At 39.5% G+C, this 14,695-nt stretch overlaps 1 protein-coding gene across 1 annotated transcript in view; it reads right to left on the bottom strand.

Moving 5' to 3' along the window:
- LOC119741086 (kalirin-like) overlaps positions 1–14,067 on the bottom strand; it is a 45,304-nt gene extending 31,237 nt beyond the window's left edge. Inside the window, exons 1-8 of the mRNA XM_038216756.1 lie at positions 13,897–14,067; positions 9,411–9,580; positions 7,862–8,036; positions 6,403–6,546; positions 4,171–4,371; positions 3,231–3,350; positions 2,368–2,559; positions 1,055–1,328 (exon numbers count right to left, since the gene is read on the bottom strand). Of these exons, the coding sequence (XP_038072684.1) occupies positions 1,055–1,328; positions 2,368–2,559; positions 3,231–3,350; positions 4,171–4,371; positions 6,403–6,546; positions 7,862–8,036; positions 9,411–9,580; positions 13,897–13,929 (1,309 nt within the window). The 5' untranslated portion in view covers positions 13,930–14,067. The remainder of the gene's footprint in view (positions 1–1,054; positions 1,329–2,367; positions 2,560–3,230; positions 3,351–4,170; positions 4,372–6,402; positions 6,547–7,861; positions 8,037–9,410; positions 9,581–13,896) is intronic.
- Positions 14,068–14,695: the final 628 nt, after the last annotated feature.

Genomic DNA, 14,695 nt, shown 5'->3' with positions numbered 1-14,695 from the left:
GCTGAGCTGAAACTTCATCAGGTTAGTTGTTCAGCACCCTTCTTTAGATTTTGAGCATGTTCGTTGCTTCAAATGAATAAAATGCACAAATGACAAATGAATGAAAAAATAATTCTTTCAAAACTAATGTACCAACCTGATAAAACACAGACTCACATTATGGTTACCCATTAAAACATACAAGACATATTCACAAGCAAATTGAGGACAAGTGTATGCACTGCCAGCAATCTCCAGGTAGGACATAACTCATTTTTCAAACAGTTTATGGAAATTCCTCAGATTATACACAACATTTTTTTTAAATAAAACAGTTTAGGTTGAGAGCCCGGTATGAGCTGGTTTTAAAATACAATTTTAACACTGCTGAGGAGTGCTTAAAATTGGGTGCTTGGCCTTGCACTCCACACCACACGCACACAGTATACGCAGTGCTTTTGTTAAAGAGGTTGTGGAATGCTCGAAGACATTTCCGTCATTTTTCGGGTATATGTAGCCTAAGGTGCGATGAAATAAAAACGACTATTGTTTCTGTCATAACATGAGTACAAAAGGTACTTTTGAGAGCTGTTTTTCAAGTCCTGTCATGCCTGTTTCGACCCGAACTTGCAATTTGTGTAAAAGTCGTCGTTACGGGCAGCAAACAAAACACAGTAAATCGTGACGTAATAAACAGGACTCCCGATGCAGAGTAGCATGAACGAGTCCTGTTTATTACGTCACGATTTACTGTGTTTTGTTTGCTGCCCGCAACGACGACTTTTACACAAATTGCGCGTTCGGGTCGAAACAGGACCTGAAAAATAGCTCTCAAAAGTACCCTTTGTACTCATTTCATGACAGAAACAATAGTCGTTTTTATTTCATCACACCTTAGGCTACATATACCCAAAAAATGACGGAAGTGTCTTTGAGCATTCCACAACCTCTTTAAATTTTACATGAAGATTGTCTGCAACCAGTTGCTTCATTAAAACAGTCTTTGCAGCTAATGTTCACAAATAGTATCCCTTAACCCAATCCAATTTTTATAAATTTATGTGAAAGAACTCACTTTTGACATAAGTCTCCGGACCTCGCACCACCCCCGACGGTGGGGAGACGGCCGGCTGGCCGCTGTTACATTTCTTGAGATATTTCAGGAAGCTCTCGGCATTGCGTCGGGCCATGGTGCAGGCCTTTAGGAAACTCTCCTTCTGGTCTTGGTGTTTCTGGATCAGTTTGAGCATCTCTGTCTCCGAGACTGGGGTGGAGTGCTCCCGGCCGCCACTGCACCAGTCCTCATCCCGAGTGTAGTCCCGTTGGAGATCCTCCAAGACAGACTGGACCTGCGTGGTGGTAGGGGGGGGGGGGGGGGGTGGGGAAGATGAAAGAGTGGGTTGTCCATTTGGTTTCAACAAACAAATTTCAAAGTTCATCTGATGCTTTTTGTTGAGTTTGAAGTGTTAAAGAAGGTAAAGTCTAGTTACATGTATATAAACCCTCCTATGCAAACATACATTCTGTGCAAAGTTGTCCTTTCAGTCAAAATCAATTAAGTGACTGTGTTCAACAGTTAAGAGCTTCCAGCCTACATAAAGCAGGATTGACTGGCTGCGACTGTTTATGTAACTTGATACAGCTATGCTTTGACTGTAGGTGATTGATAAGCCAGTTGTGCCTACTTCTTGCCTGCTTTTGTCTGTTGACTTAATTTGACTAGCCACAGTGCTCGTTGAAATATGATCTGACTATTGGTGACTAGCCCGTGTAAAAGGCATGGCAGGGAAGAGGATTGATCTTTTGACCGTCTGTGATTGTTCAAACAGCAGGAGGTTAAGCTTGATGCCCTTGTATCTTCAAAGTTAAAAGTTACACTCCTCATGCTATTCTTTTCTTTAAATTTCTAATTTACAGCAATACAGAAGTTATTCACTTTTAAATACGAAATCATTTCGAAAAAAATCTGTCCGGGTGTAGTTATGGAATAATAAATTAAATAATAACTACAAATTTTCATATAATTTGCGGCCCAATAATTCAGGCATTGGAAGCACAAAAGAAACCCCAAATCAAAGCCTTTTCTTAAAGGGTTGCAGACCCACAAAAGAAAAACACATATTTTTCTTTCTCGTCAACATAAAACATAGAAAAAAGAAAATTATAATTTTAGTAGAAAAAAAATGAATTTTTTGAAGAGAACAAAGAGAGCAACTCAAATTTATTGCAAAATTTGAAGGATTCGGATCGAGTTCTTGCGAAAATTCCTAGGGAGTTAAAATTTCTTGGCTGGTTACCTATTTTTTGCCAAGTACATTTCTGTGATTCGCAGCCCAATGAAACTGGCGTCCGGTTACATTGTGATGACAATGGTTTATACTCTCTCACCTGTTCTGATGTCTTATAGAAGCTGCCAGCATACTGGAACAGTTTCCGCCGGTCCTCGGATCGTAAGACGAGACGGGACCACCGCAGGTCCACGCTGGTCGCAATGCTCTGGATCCGCTCGCTGTCATAGTGATGGACCTCCAGCAACTTGTAGGCATTGTCGTGGAGACGTATTGCACTTTGTTGAGTTTTCTGGTGAATGACGGGAAAGTACGACACAAATAGCAGATTTGTATTTGGAAATAATGGTGAATGGAAAATGTTGTTCGGAAAGGCACACATAATCACACCATCATGAAAAGAAATGTTTGTTTCTGAGAATGCAATATCACATTTTGATAACAGCCACCCTTTGTACCGAATGGGGATATTTGGATTTTAAAAAGTTGCACTCTTCTTGATAACTTTTAAAATGGATTCACTTTTCTATTCTCAGTTAACAGAACCTCAAGCAGCTGGCTTCTTTAAAAAGAATGCTACGGACCTTTTCAACAAATTGAGTTTCATGTTCAGGAACTGACAGTTGAAGTCAAATGAAGGAAAAGTACATCCTAGGTAATTAATAAGGAGTACTGTCAATGTTGACGTTGATTCTCTCGTAACTCCAATCAGAAAAAGTCCTTCCACAAGTCCAGTCACAAGTAACAAGGGGTGAAAATGCCAATGACTGCTTCGACACATTCATTTGAAATGCTTGTGATTTGAGACTGGATAATTTGTGAGTGACTTGTGATGGACTTGTGAAGATATGGGAAGGATTCAACCAAAGCACTGACACAAATGGGAAATCCACAAACTCAGACAAACCAGGAGCCATACATTTCTGAAGTTTGAATGTATGAAAGCATATGACGAGAACCTACCTCTATGGCATTTTCAAACTGTTGATGCTCTTTCTGTAATCTCTCCGCTTCCTCAAAGCTGTTGGGCACGGCCGTCACCATCAAGAGCATCTTCTCAGCACTTTTGATCCAGCTCTCCACCTGGACAAAAACAAAGTCAAAACAATCTCATCAACATACCAGATTTTCTTACCAGTTTGCTCTTGCAGGTCATTTTCAGCAATTACCGCAACTACTTAATGATCCTGCAATTTTAAAATATTCAGTGTCTTTCTTCAACCACATTCAGCTGCACAAAGAAAACAACGAGTGGGATTTGTACTCATGAACTAGAGAACACCGTTCGGGTGCTCTACCAAATGAGCTATCCAGCCCTATTAGTCAATTGACCTATCGCGGTAGAATCGCGTTAGAACTGCGTCAACGCAGCTTGTGAAATATTGTCCAATTACATGATATACAAATGGACGCGGAACGCGCAAAATCTGAGACAATCGAAACCTGGTGTACAAAAACTCCACAAGGTTGTCTAAGGGGCGTGGCTTACTCGCAAACGGCGATAGGTCAATTAGTCAACTTAATGCCTTTATATATGCAATGTGATTGGGGATCATGCCTAAAATCACAATGCTAGATAACGTACAAAATCTTGCAAAATTGGGAAAAGGCAATCAGACATCACTCATCATTTTCTCTCACAAATCATCTTTCTTAAAGTGCATCAAAACTTTGCAATTAAGGACTAAAAGCGAAAGACACCAGAAGTAAGTGATCATTGTTTGAAAGTTTCTCACTGCAATGGTGGACAAACAAATTTCTAGGATCCACAAACAATTAGGTGAAAAAAAATGTACCAACACTCTTAATAGATGAGTATGTCCGTTTACTTTTTTACACTCTTCATTATCTCAGCACAAAGTCTGAGAAAGTAACCATGAAAATACAAAACTACACCGCTCACCTGTTCTGCATCGATCTCAAACTCTCTCAGGTTCCTACACTGCTCCAGCTTGGCCCGTCGGACCTCCGCAATGTCTTCCAGCTCCAGGTAGCCATCTTTGATGTCGTCTAGGAGAACCTGGACCCTGGTCTGAGCCGAGAACTGACCGCTGGACATCAGCTCGATGCCCGTCGACTCCAGAAGCTGCTGCAGGTCGCGACCCTTGGAGGAGAGAAGAAGAGATGCGTCAGAGGTCAAAGGTTACGTTTGAGAGTTGGTGGGATTTCACTTGGAAGAGTCTAGGGGAATGTGGAGGTAAGTGTTTAGATAGTTGTTTTGACACTTGTACCTGTGTTCCTAGACTTGCACTCTTGCATGTATGAAATCATACCAGTATTCTGCATGTCATGGGCCAACTTTTTGCAATTTTTAAATTTTTAGATTGATGTGAAGTGACTGAACTGCTTTGAAAAACAAGATTTTTTTTCTACCGTTTGCACCAAAAAAGTGGTATCCTTACACAGCCTACATACATGTCACCCCGTTATGGGGAAGTTTTTTATTGTTAGGCAAATTACGACCGAGTTGTGGGGACTTTCTGCTGTCCCCACAGCGTCTTCGGTCCGCATAGATAGTACCATGGGACAACTCACGTGAAGTCCCCAAAACTACAAGAATGTGTGTACATGTATGCTGAAAAGCATGGCTCATTGAACTTGTGCACATCAAATATTACTCCACTCTATAGCTGTCTACTCTATTCAATAACTTACCTTCACTACTTAAGTTCTCAACCATAAGAAAGCAGATGAAGTAAAAATACTCATGCAATGGCAAGCACCCTTTTTCCCCTCTTATTCCTGTACTCACACTAACAGTTTGTCAATTACTACAACACACAAATCTGTGCAAGATCTTAAACAGAATCAGGATCCATGTTGAAACAATACCGGAAGAGCAGGCACAGCTTGAATTGTGAAGATAAAACCATTTGAAGCTCTACAGGTGCTTTAATGAACGTCAATTTGGCAAATCTTCAGCCAAAATTGTCACACACGCTTGCCACACAAAAAAACCCAACTTACCGACATGGTCGTATTCAACATTGTCAATTATGTGAGAGCTATTTATGCACGAGATAGCAAACTCAGCAGGAATTTCCCTACTCTCTGGTAAGCCTCCTGTAGCAATGACTACTGTGAGGCAAAACTGCAATTGGTATTAACACTGTGATTGGTATAACATTTGGGAGTTCCGGTATTCTCAAAGACTTACTGGGGTAATACTCAACAGGCCAGATGTGTGTGTGTGTACAGTTAAATATATCACCAGCGTCAGCATGCCAACTATTTCTGTTCGCTCCTGTATTTTCTTCAGATGATGTCATTTGTAGAATGCAATGAGCTGTTTGCACTGTTGGGTTGAAACTTTCTTTCTCTTGGCAATTACAAGCTTACACCAATTTCATTGAATCTTACGTTGCGTTCATACTACCAAATTGTGGTTTCTGCAACGTATGCCTACAGATACAGATACCTCAGCAACTTGCAAAGTGACACTGTGAATGAGTCTCTATTTTGCAGCTATATCCTTGCTCTGTTCTGATGAAAGAGGGAATAGTTTCGTTATTCACTGGCATAGTCCTGACGTCACTCAGAGGTCAACCTGTTATTGGTTCGCTCGCTGAGATGGTCTTTGGAAGGTTTTATAGGCAAAATGAGCGGGGGTAATAATAGTCCCCGGCATAAGGCCATTAATTCGCAATATTTAATGATTAACCTTAATATTGTTTTCTGTTGTAGTACACATGTACCTTGGAACATCTAGAAATGGCGCTCTTAAGTGGCACAGCCAGTGTCTGTGCTATTCCAGCTAAAAAAAAAGAAGCTAGTTTCTGAAGCTAATTCTGTGGAAAACAGATAACATCATATTTTGGGCCACTGCTGTCACAAAAGTGGCTCCACTGTGACCCGTTTTCAACTGTTTACAAACTTGATAGGATGGGTAAACAAGTGGTAAGAAAAACATGGTTTGTCCTCATTTTATCTGCATTCTTGGCATCCGAGGGCACATTGCTTTGAATTTACACCCAAAAAAAGAAACTCCAAACCACACAAGACTTTGTACAGTATTTTTCAATTTGTAATGGCATTCATGAGAAGTAAAAAACAAGGAAATCAGCGGATCCGAGGAAAAGTTGCATGCCTGTTATTTCTATTAATTATGGGCACAGAATCCCAAATCAATACTCACTTTCTGTATGAGTTGCACCGTTCTCTCCTGCATGCCGTCAAAGAAATCCAAGTGTTCCTTCAGCATCAGGTCGGCCGTGTCGATGTCAAAGTTGAAATCGGCAGCGTGCATCTCGGCCGTGTACCTCGGCAGCTGGGTGGAGAGCTGAAGGAGGAAAGAAACATTGTTTGAAAGTTAAAGGGAAGATACAACATTTGCAAACATCGAAAAATAAAACTACCAAGTTTTTACGAAATACCTTTCTAGGATGTTGGTAAGTGACAGTCTGAAACATCCTGTAAAATTATAACAACTGGTATCAAGTCATTTTCAAGAAAACAGTATTTTTGTATACATTTCCAACGGTGGTCGGCCGACCACCGTTGGAAAAACCTAACTATTTTTCAACTACTGCTCCAAATTTACATTTTTTTTTTCAGTCCAAATTTTGTTTGCTATTGGTTACATGTTCATGAACGGGTGCAGGCCAGCTAGACTGGTTCCCTTACCTTACAATTTTCCGACAACTATAAATTGATCCATTTTATCTTTAGTGGAGTCAGGGAACCAGACTACTTAAACATTTTTGTTTTTCTTGGTTTTTCAAGCATTTTCGAACACAAAACTTCAAACATGTCAGTCAAACAATATTTGATCTGTTATACTAACCCCTCAAATAGTTCATTTCTGAAAATTACAGCAAAAGCCAATGATGTACATTCCCTTTAACCATGGAGCTCATGAAGATTGCAAAAAAACCAAGAGGATTATATACTCAGTGTTGTCCAAAGACTTTCAAGACTAATTCATTGATTGTCTCAAACAAACCAGCCGACCCAGAAAGCGTGATGGTCAAGTGGTAAGACATCTGCACTACAGGATGGGGCAAAAAGATGGAAACCCAGTTTTGACAGGAAGTTTAACCTACTTACTGAACTTATTTGAACTGTTTTTTATAATGTAGTGAAGTATAGCTCTTCAACCATTTGTTGTGAACAAATCTTTACAAAAAAATCGCAAGAATAGTGTTATTATGCTAATTTGAATACAAATCACCATAATCACTGTTGTCCACGTGTAAGTCTAGTGTAGTGTTTTTTTTTCTTCAAATCAAGCTCCGGAGCTCAGTCAAGAGGATGGAATAAAGCCGTCCGTGGACAAACAGGTTTGGCACTTGAAATGTTTAAACCACCATCTCAGAGACAAAATATGCACTTGTAATCACTTTTTTGTCACTTATGTTTAAAGATCAATATTTTAATACCATTAAAATTGAATTTTGGAAATTTGCTCAACAAGTGGGTGAAAATTGCTGTCAAAAGTGGGTTTCCTTCTTTTTGCACCACCCTGGTGTAAGCAGGAGGTTGTGGGTTCGAGTCCCACCCGAGTACTTTACCACTGAGTATAGTGCTTATAAAGTTGCGTCGGTGCAGGGCAAAAACTGAACATTGAAATGGATCAATGTATTTAAAGATCTTACTTCTAAGGCGTCTCTCTCAAACTGTCTGAGTTGCAGGCACAGCTCTAGCTTCATCCGTCGGCTGGCCCACAGACTGTCCAGCTTGGATCGGCCGTCCTCCAAGTTGTGAAGGATGCCCTCAATGTGGCTGCACGCCCCATTGTACGTCACTTTGCCCGTATCCATGGCGATTTGTCTGCGGAGGTGTTGAACACAGGAGAAGAGATGTTAAGAGTTGTAAGAAAAAAAATCATCACACTTCATTGAAAACAGAGAAGCGTTATTATTAAAGATGTTATCGGATTAAAGAAATAGGGCATCACCCAAGCCGTCCGGTTGACTAGTCGTTTTAAGTATCACTTCCTAAGAGAGCTTCACTATGTCTATTAGTAGTCTTTTCATATTAAAAAAAAGGGCATTTACCGTACAAGTTTAGGGACCGATCATTTACATTTTCGGTCACCAAGTGTTTTAACTTCGCTTTATTTCTTTGAAATCAAGACAAGGTTTATTCCAGCAAGTGATGGATTTTTTTGATAAAAGATTTGTTGGCAATGACATGGTTTTAACTTTTGGTCACTAATTTGTTTTACACCTGATTTTACTGCTGAATCAAGAGTAGCATATTTACAACTTTTTTTTTAATTACAACTTTTTTTAAGAAAAGTCCATTTTCAAGTACATTTTAGTCAAATGTACAATATTTATGCGCATGGCCATTTTTTATCAAACACGAACAGTAAATAAAAGAAAGAAGTCGATGAATTGGAATTGACATCTGAACTTGGACCCATTTTAACATTAGTAGTAGCCTCTGACCTTTTTTGACCATGTGACAAATTTTTAATGTGATGCACAGCATGCCCGGCAGATTATATTATTTCAAAGCACCCTGAATCAAGACTAGTCACAGTGGTCTCCCAGTGTGCACAGGGCAGGGTTTTTTTTGCTTTGACATTTAGATTGTAACCTGATAACCAGCCGCCAAACCAGCTTTACATCATTCAATCAATTTGTCTCTAGGGTCTATTTCTCCACATGAGCAGGGTTAGCTCCAAGTCTGTGATCATTACTTCCTGGGTAGACCTTTGGGTAAATGAACTCCTACAGTGTTGCCATAAAGGTTACCAGATAAATGCATGCTGAGGTGTATCACGGAGCTTGGGTGTATCAAGATTCAAGGCAGGATCATTTGCTTTCATTTATTTTGTTCATTTCCAATAATAACACCACTCAAAATATATACAAAGAATGTTCAAAACCTAACATGATGAATTAAGTTTCAGCTCAGTGGATATTACATTTTTTTTTGAGAAAAGGGTGAAAAACCATGTACAACGTTTTGATCACAAAACATAATTTCCTCTATAGCACTCTTTATTTCCAAAAATCAGTCAATTGACTTATCGTTAGAAATCACCTACATTTCTTGATTTCTTCTAAATGACAGCAAGCCAGACGGAATAATTTCAAGGGGCGTTTAGTACCAGTATGATCTTTTATCCAAGTAAGCTTTTTGATGATAATTTGGTAGGTTACTTAGGGGATTAACGCATCCACCAATGCTAACCTTAAATGATCCACCAGGTTCTGTCCTTCGCTGATGGTGTTGACCGAGGCGTCGATGGTGATGTCCCTCTGATGTTCAAATTTGTTCAGTTCTTCCTCTGCCTCCTCTGCCGCCTCCGACGTCTCCTCAATACTCAGACTCTCCTGGAGTTCCTTGTACCACGCTGTCAACTGTGGAGAAAAAAAAAATAAAAATTTTTAAGAAAATGATTTTTTTTTTTTTTAAACACAAGTCTAAGGCCACTCAAAAGCATGGGCTACAATCCAAAAAGAATAAAAGAAGAATTTACAGTCTTTCTTTAAGCAGTTCAATGCCTCAACATCAGAATTTTACGCTAGTATGTACAAGAAAATCCCTTTGTTTAAACCTCCCTATAAAACTAGGTCTTCTATCATTTTTGTTTTTCCAAATCTAAGTGCTTTTCGGTAATTAGCAAGACAAGTGTGCAGTGTTGTGTTATAATGGGATAAGTCCACGTTTTGTTAAGTCATTAGGCTAGACCGACACATTATTACAAATGTTGAATATTATCAGTCTGTACATAAAATTAGGGCTAATTTCAATCAATTGGTTCTTACAATTTTTTTTTTATACCAAACGCCTAATGTATATTTCTGACCAAGATTCTGTGGCACAATGGCTAAAAAGGCGCACATTTGGTGTTCGTCTGTTAATTCCTTCAACAAATTATGAAAATGAAGATGATACTTAGCGCACATGGACGGGGAGGTGTCACATTTTGGAACAGGATAGAAGGTACAACGTACATGTATCAGATCTACTACGAACTACTACAAGTGCACATAACCATCAGTGGGTCGTAGTTACCTCCAACCCAGAGTTGTAGACGAGACCCCACAAGACATCCAGTCTCAATTCCATTAAATCTTTTCTTGCTCTCTATACATTTGTCAATACTACCTTCTAGGACACACAGTACCTTAACAATATTCTACCCAATAGGCAAACTATAGGCAAAACTAACCACAGAAAGATTACAACTTTAGAAAAATTTCAATGAAAAAATCCAACGTCAAAATACTCACCAATTAACACCATCACAAATGTTAAATTTCAGTGCAAGATAATACACATCGACGTGAATCTCAGATGGACTGATTCAGGACATTTTCAAGACATTTACTACCCAAATAAATCAGTAATGGTCCATTTAGCCACATCCAATCTGACAGTGACAGAAGCTCTATTCTACACTGACAATAATGATTCGACTCTGATAGATATATTACCATACCCAAGTGCCTACCCCCAAAAGGGGTTCCTATTTGCTCCTTTACCGGCAGCTATTGTTGTCCGCAGGTGGCAAAGTTAGACAAGCCTTTTGTCCGCCAAGGTTACTGCCTCGCTTGAGGGGTTTGGTACTAATTCAGAGTCCAAGATACCCGGTACTCTATGTATTTATCACCCAACAGACACCGATAGGTTGTGATTTTTGAATAACAGAGGGGGCTGGGTTGAGGTTGGGTAATGAGACTTTTAAGCTCGGCCCAGGGGGTGTTTAGAGCTGTTTATATGATCACTTAATTGTCGGCTGACTGATGTCGCTGAAAGCAGGCAGAGTTGATTTCTCTGTCTGATGTCATGTGATGGGTCATATGATAGGTCATGTGACGACTTGATGACAGAGTCTTACTGGTTAACTCTGCGCTCATTTATTTCTACGTGATGAGTTCAGCCCAGAATTGTTTCCTTTTCAAGAAAACTTAACCAGTTATCATCAAAAACAATACCACATGACACCACTATTAAAATAGCTCACTTCTGAGTGACGTTAGCTTGACCATCACCGAGCTGCAGGCCGAATCGGTGATTTGTGACTATGAAATGCGGACTCATTGAGACTTCACTTATGCATAGGTGAAGATTGTGAGGGTTTGACCAATAAAAGGGTAAAGATACCAAATTTCATAGGAGTCTAAATTTCATGTGACACCGAAGAAAACAAACTGTTAAACCAGTCAGTGTTTTATCAACCGTTTCAAACCACCCACGTGACGGGCTCTCGACCAATAGGAATGGGTGAACTGTCTTAGGTGTTCATGAATGGCCAATAAAGGAGACATATAACAAAATGGCCACTGAATGTCCTCATGTACATGTCAACTTAAGTGTAGTTGTGAAAAAAAGAAAAAAGATTCTGTTCGTCAAGAATGCAGCTACTAAGCCTTCATTTTGTATAACTTTACAATACCTTCAGTAAAATATGAAGAAGTTCTGTTCAAAAAACCTTGATTCCAAATGAAGACAATAACACGCAGAGCAAACTACAACATTTCAGCTCAAATCACAAATGTGTGTACATGCAACCAATACATGTAACTGATAGAGTTGGTCTGGCCTTGCCCAACTAACAAAAAAATCGAGGGTAAACCTTGAAAGTTCTTAAAGCGCTTTGTTGACTACATCACAGTACCAGTACATGGGTATGTTCAGTGAGACATCAGCTGAAGCCTTACTAATCCCACAAATAGGATGTTGGGATTAAGGGAGATTAGGTGAAATCCGAGGGGATTTACAATGTACAATTGTACCTGTGACAAAACTGAACAACACATGTACACATTTTTTTTTCTATTCAAGACGAATTTTTCTTAGGAACACATTTTGTGCAACTTTCTATTCCTTTTAAATGTATGAAAACTATTTGACATCCCTTTTTTAAATTTTATTGAAAAGGGCACTTCTTCAAACTTTTCAAATTTTCAATGCTTTGCCGGACATCTGGGCACTGTTGCTGTGATGTCAGTTCAGAAGGACACTGTTTAGTTTAGGGGTTTTCTATTCAAATGGTGAACCCAAAACTTTGCTCATTGAAAACATTTGTGAGAAACGTTTTCACACTAGTTTAACTGCCCTGTACTGACAAAACAACAAACTACCGAAGAAAAGAAAATTTACGACAGCAAAATATCCAAAATTCTGGCAGTTTTTGGTGCTGAAATAGCTGTTAACATTGAGATTTCTGCCTGAAATGACATCACACTTTTACTCCATAAACACCAGACACCAGAGGGCGCTGCAGCTATGACAAAGTCTACACGTTTATTAAGCAGAAGTTGAAAGTCCCGGAGGTGAAGTGGTAAATGTCTGCGCTATATTTAGGAATATGTGGGCTGACAAATGAAGCACAAATTGCTGTACTATTATTAAGGAGCATCATGGGGTCTTGGGAACATGTCCAAAATGTCATAAGGGCTTCTGGTCCATGTTGGGTTAGCATTCAGAATTTGTTCTCTGATCTGTTGTTGTCGTCACATCATCACTTTCGATAGGGTCATCAATGTTATATTTCATGGTCGTTTTGAAGTGAATGTTCTTCAATTGCTTAAATGTGGATTGTCATGAACAAAATCTAGTATTGCCAAAAGGGTTTTCCTTTAATTTCTTTAACTAGTTTTACTAGCCAGCTAGTAAATCTTCTAAATCAGACTTTTTTCTGTGAGTTTTTCCACAACTCAACCTTTTTTTTTGTTACTGTGTTGATCAGTCTATTTGGGTCACACCCAAGATTGTGTGGATATTCATCAAATTTGTGCTTGGACTTTCACTACATTTATGCTCATAATTTAAAAGCAATGAGAAATGGTCCCTTCCTGCCTGCCCATCAAACAGTGTGCATTGGCCAATCAGATCAGGACTTTTGGTCAGGTGACCACGATAACACATTCAAACTCAGTCACAAGCACTCTGAGAAATGTATCAAACCACGAGTTGGCGAGGCTTTTGGCCAAGTCTGCAACATACCATTCTTGACAACAATTCTCAACAAAAGTAGACAAGAAATTACCAACAAGAATTGGTGTCAAGGTATTTAAAGGGTCCATGTGGTGAATTTTTTCTTTAGGAACACATTTTGTGCAACTTTCTACTCCTCTTAAATGTATGAAAAGGTTTTAACATTCCTTTTTGGTTATATTTCTTAAAACGTCCACTTTTTTAAACATTTAAACTTGTCCATGCTTTTCTAGACAACTGAGGGCGCTGTTGCTGCGATGTCATTTCAAGAAGACACTGTTCAGTTTGGGGGTTTTCTGTTCACATTGAAATTAAAAATGTCCAAAATTCTGGCAACTTTTGGTGCTAAAAAAGCTGTAGAATTGAGGTTTCGGCCTGAAATGATATCACACATATATGGAAATTTGCATTAGCATAAAAACCAAATGGCACCAAAATACCCTTGAAAATTGACAAACAAAAAAATTGAAAATAATGTTCAATGGGACACAAAGGTGCATTTCCAAGGATTGCATTAAAAACATTACATAGACCATTATCATGTTGCGGCCATCTTGATTTTTTTCCCATTCAAATCATTGTAACCAAAGCGAGGCAGGAAGGAAAAATAGTCTGGTTCCTTTATGCACAAAAAAACATTATCATTCAGTACTGTTATCGTATACAGGGAACATGACTGAAATGGCGGCAGCACGATAAAGGTCTATTGCATGGTCCCTTTAAGTCTCACCTCTTTTGCGTGCGTGTGGAAGGATACGGACATGTCAAGCAACTGCTTTCGGCATTCTGTCCGTGTGATAAAGTCGCGGACTTTCTCTTCCAGGACCCTGGCAACTTGGTAGATGTCTTCCGGGTTGCACTCCCCTGTCTGAGCTAGCTGGCCCGCGTTGGCCAACAGGCGATCGGCGTTGGTGAAGGTGTTCTGTAAGAAATCAAGAAAAGAAATGAAGGAAAATAAAATAGATTGTAGACAGACGAGCCAGACGTTCGTCAAACACTTGTTTTTGCACAATCAGTATGTTCAAATTCAATATGGGGTTTCGCCCTTCACCGACTTAACTTCATTAGCAGTTTATAGACCAACCCCAGTCGCCGGCTTTTTGCAATTACTGGGATGCTCGGAGCTTGCTTCACAAAATGCACTCCCCTTTAGTGACATGTTAACTTCAGAGCAACAAAGATGCGCATGTGATGGGTGCTTAGGCATGGAAATGTCCCAGTAATGGCTACCAGAAGCGTCACCATAATTTCAAAATTGCATTAGTGTATACTCAGTGATGTTTGACAGACAAAGAACATGTAAAAGTGGTCGCTCTAGTACACACTGGTACGCACACGCAAACGTGTGTTCACCGTCGATTGTGAACGTCCTATTGTCCCTCTTTTGTTTGTACTCTAACTTTCTAGGAAGACTCCCATAGGTTATGTACACGACCCCAATCGCGGACGTATGCTGGGAATCGTTGACGATATTGTTCTCTTTTGTTCTCTGGTATTTTTCGTCCACGGTTTGAAAAGATGAACACGCA

This window comes from Patiria miniata, unplaced genomic scaffold (genome assembly GCF_015706575.1).
Source record: "Patiria miniata isolate m_02_andy unplaced genomic scaffold, ASM1570657v1 HiC_scaffold_5, whole genome shotgun sequence".
Lineage (NCBI taxonomy): Eukaryota > Metazoa > Echinodermata > Asteroidea > Valvatida > Asterinidae > Patiria > Patiria miniata.
Note: the sequence above shows the minus strand (reverse complement) of the source record. Positions and strands in the feature narration are given on the sequence as shown.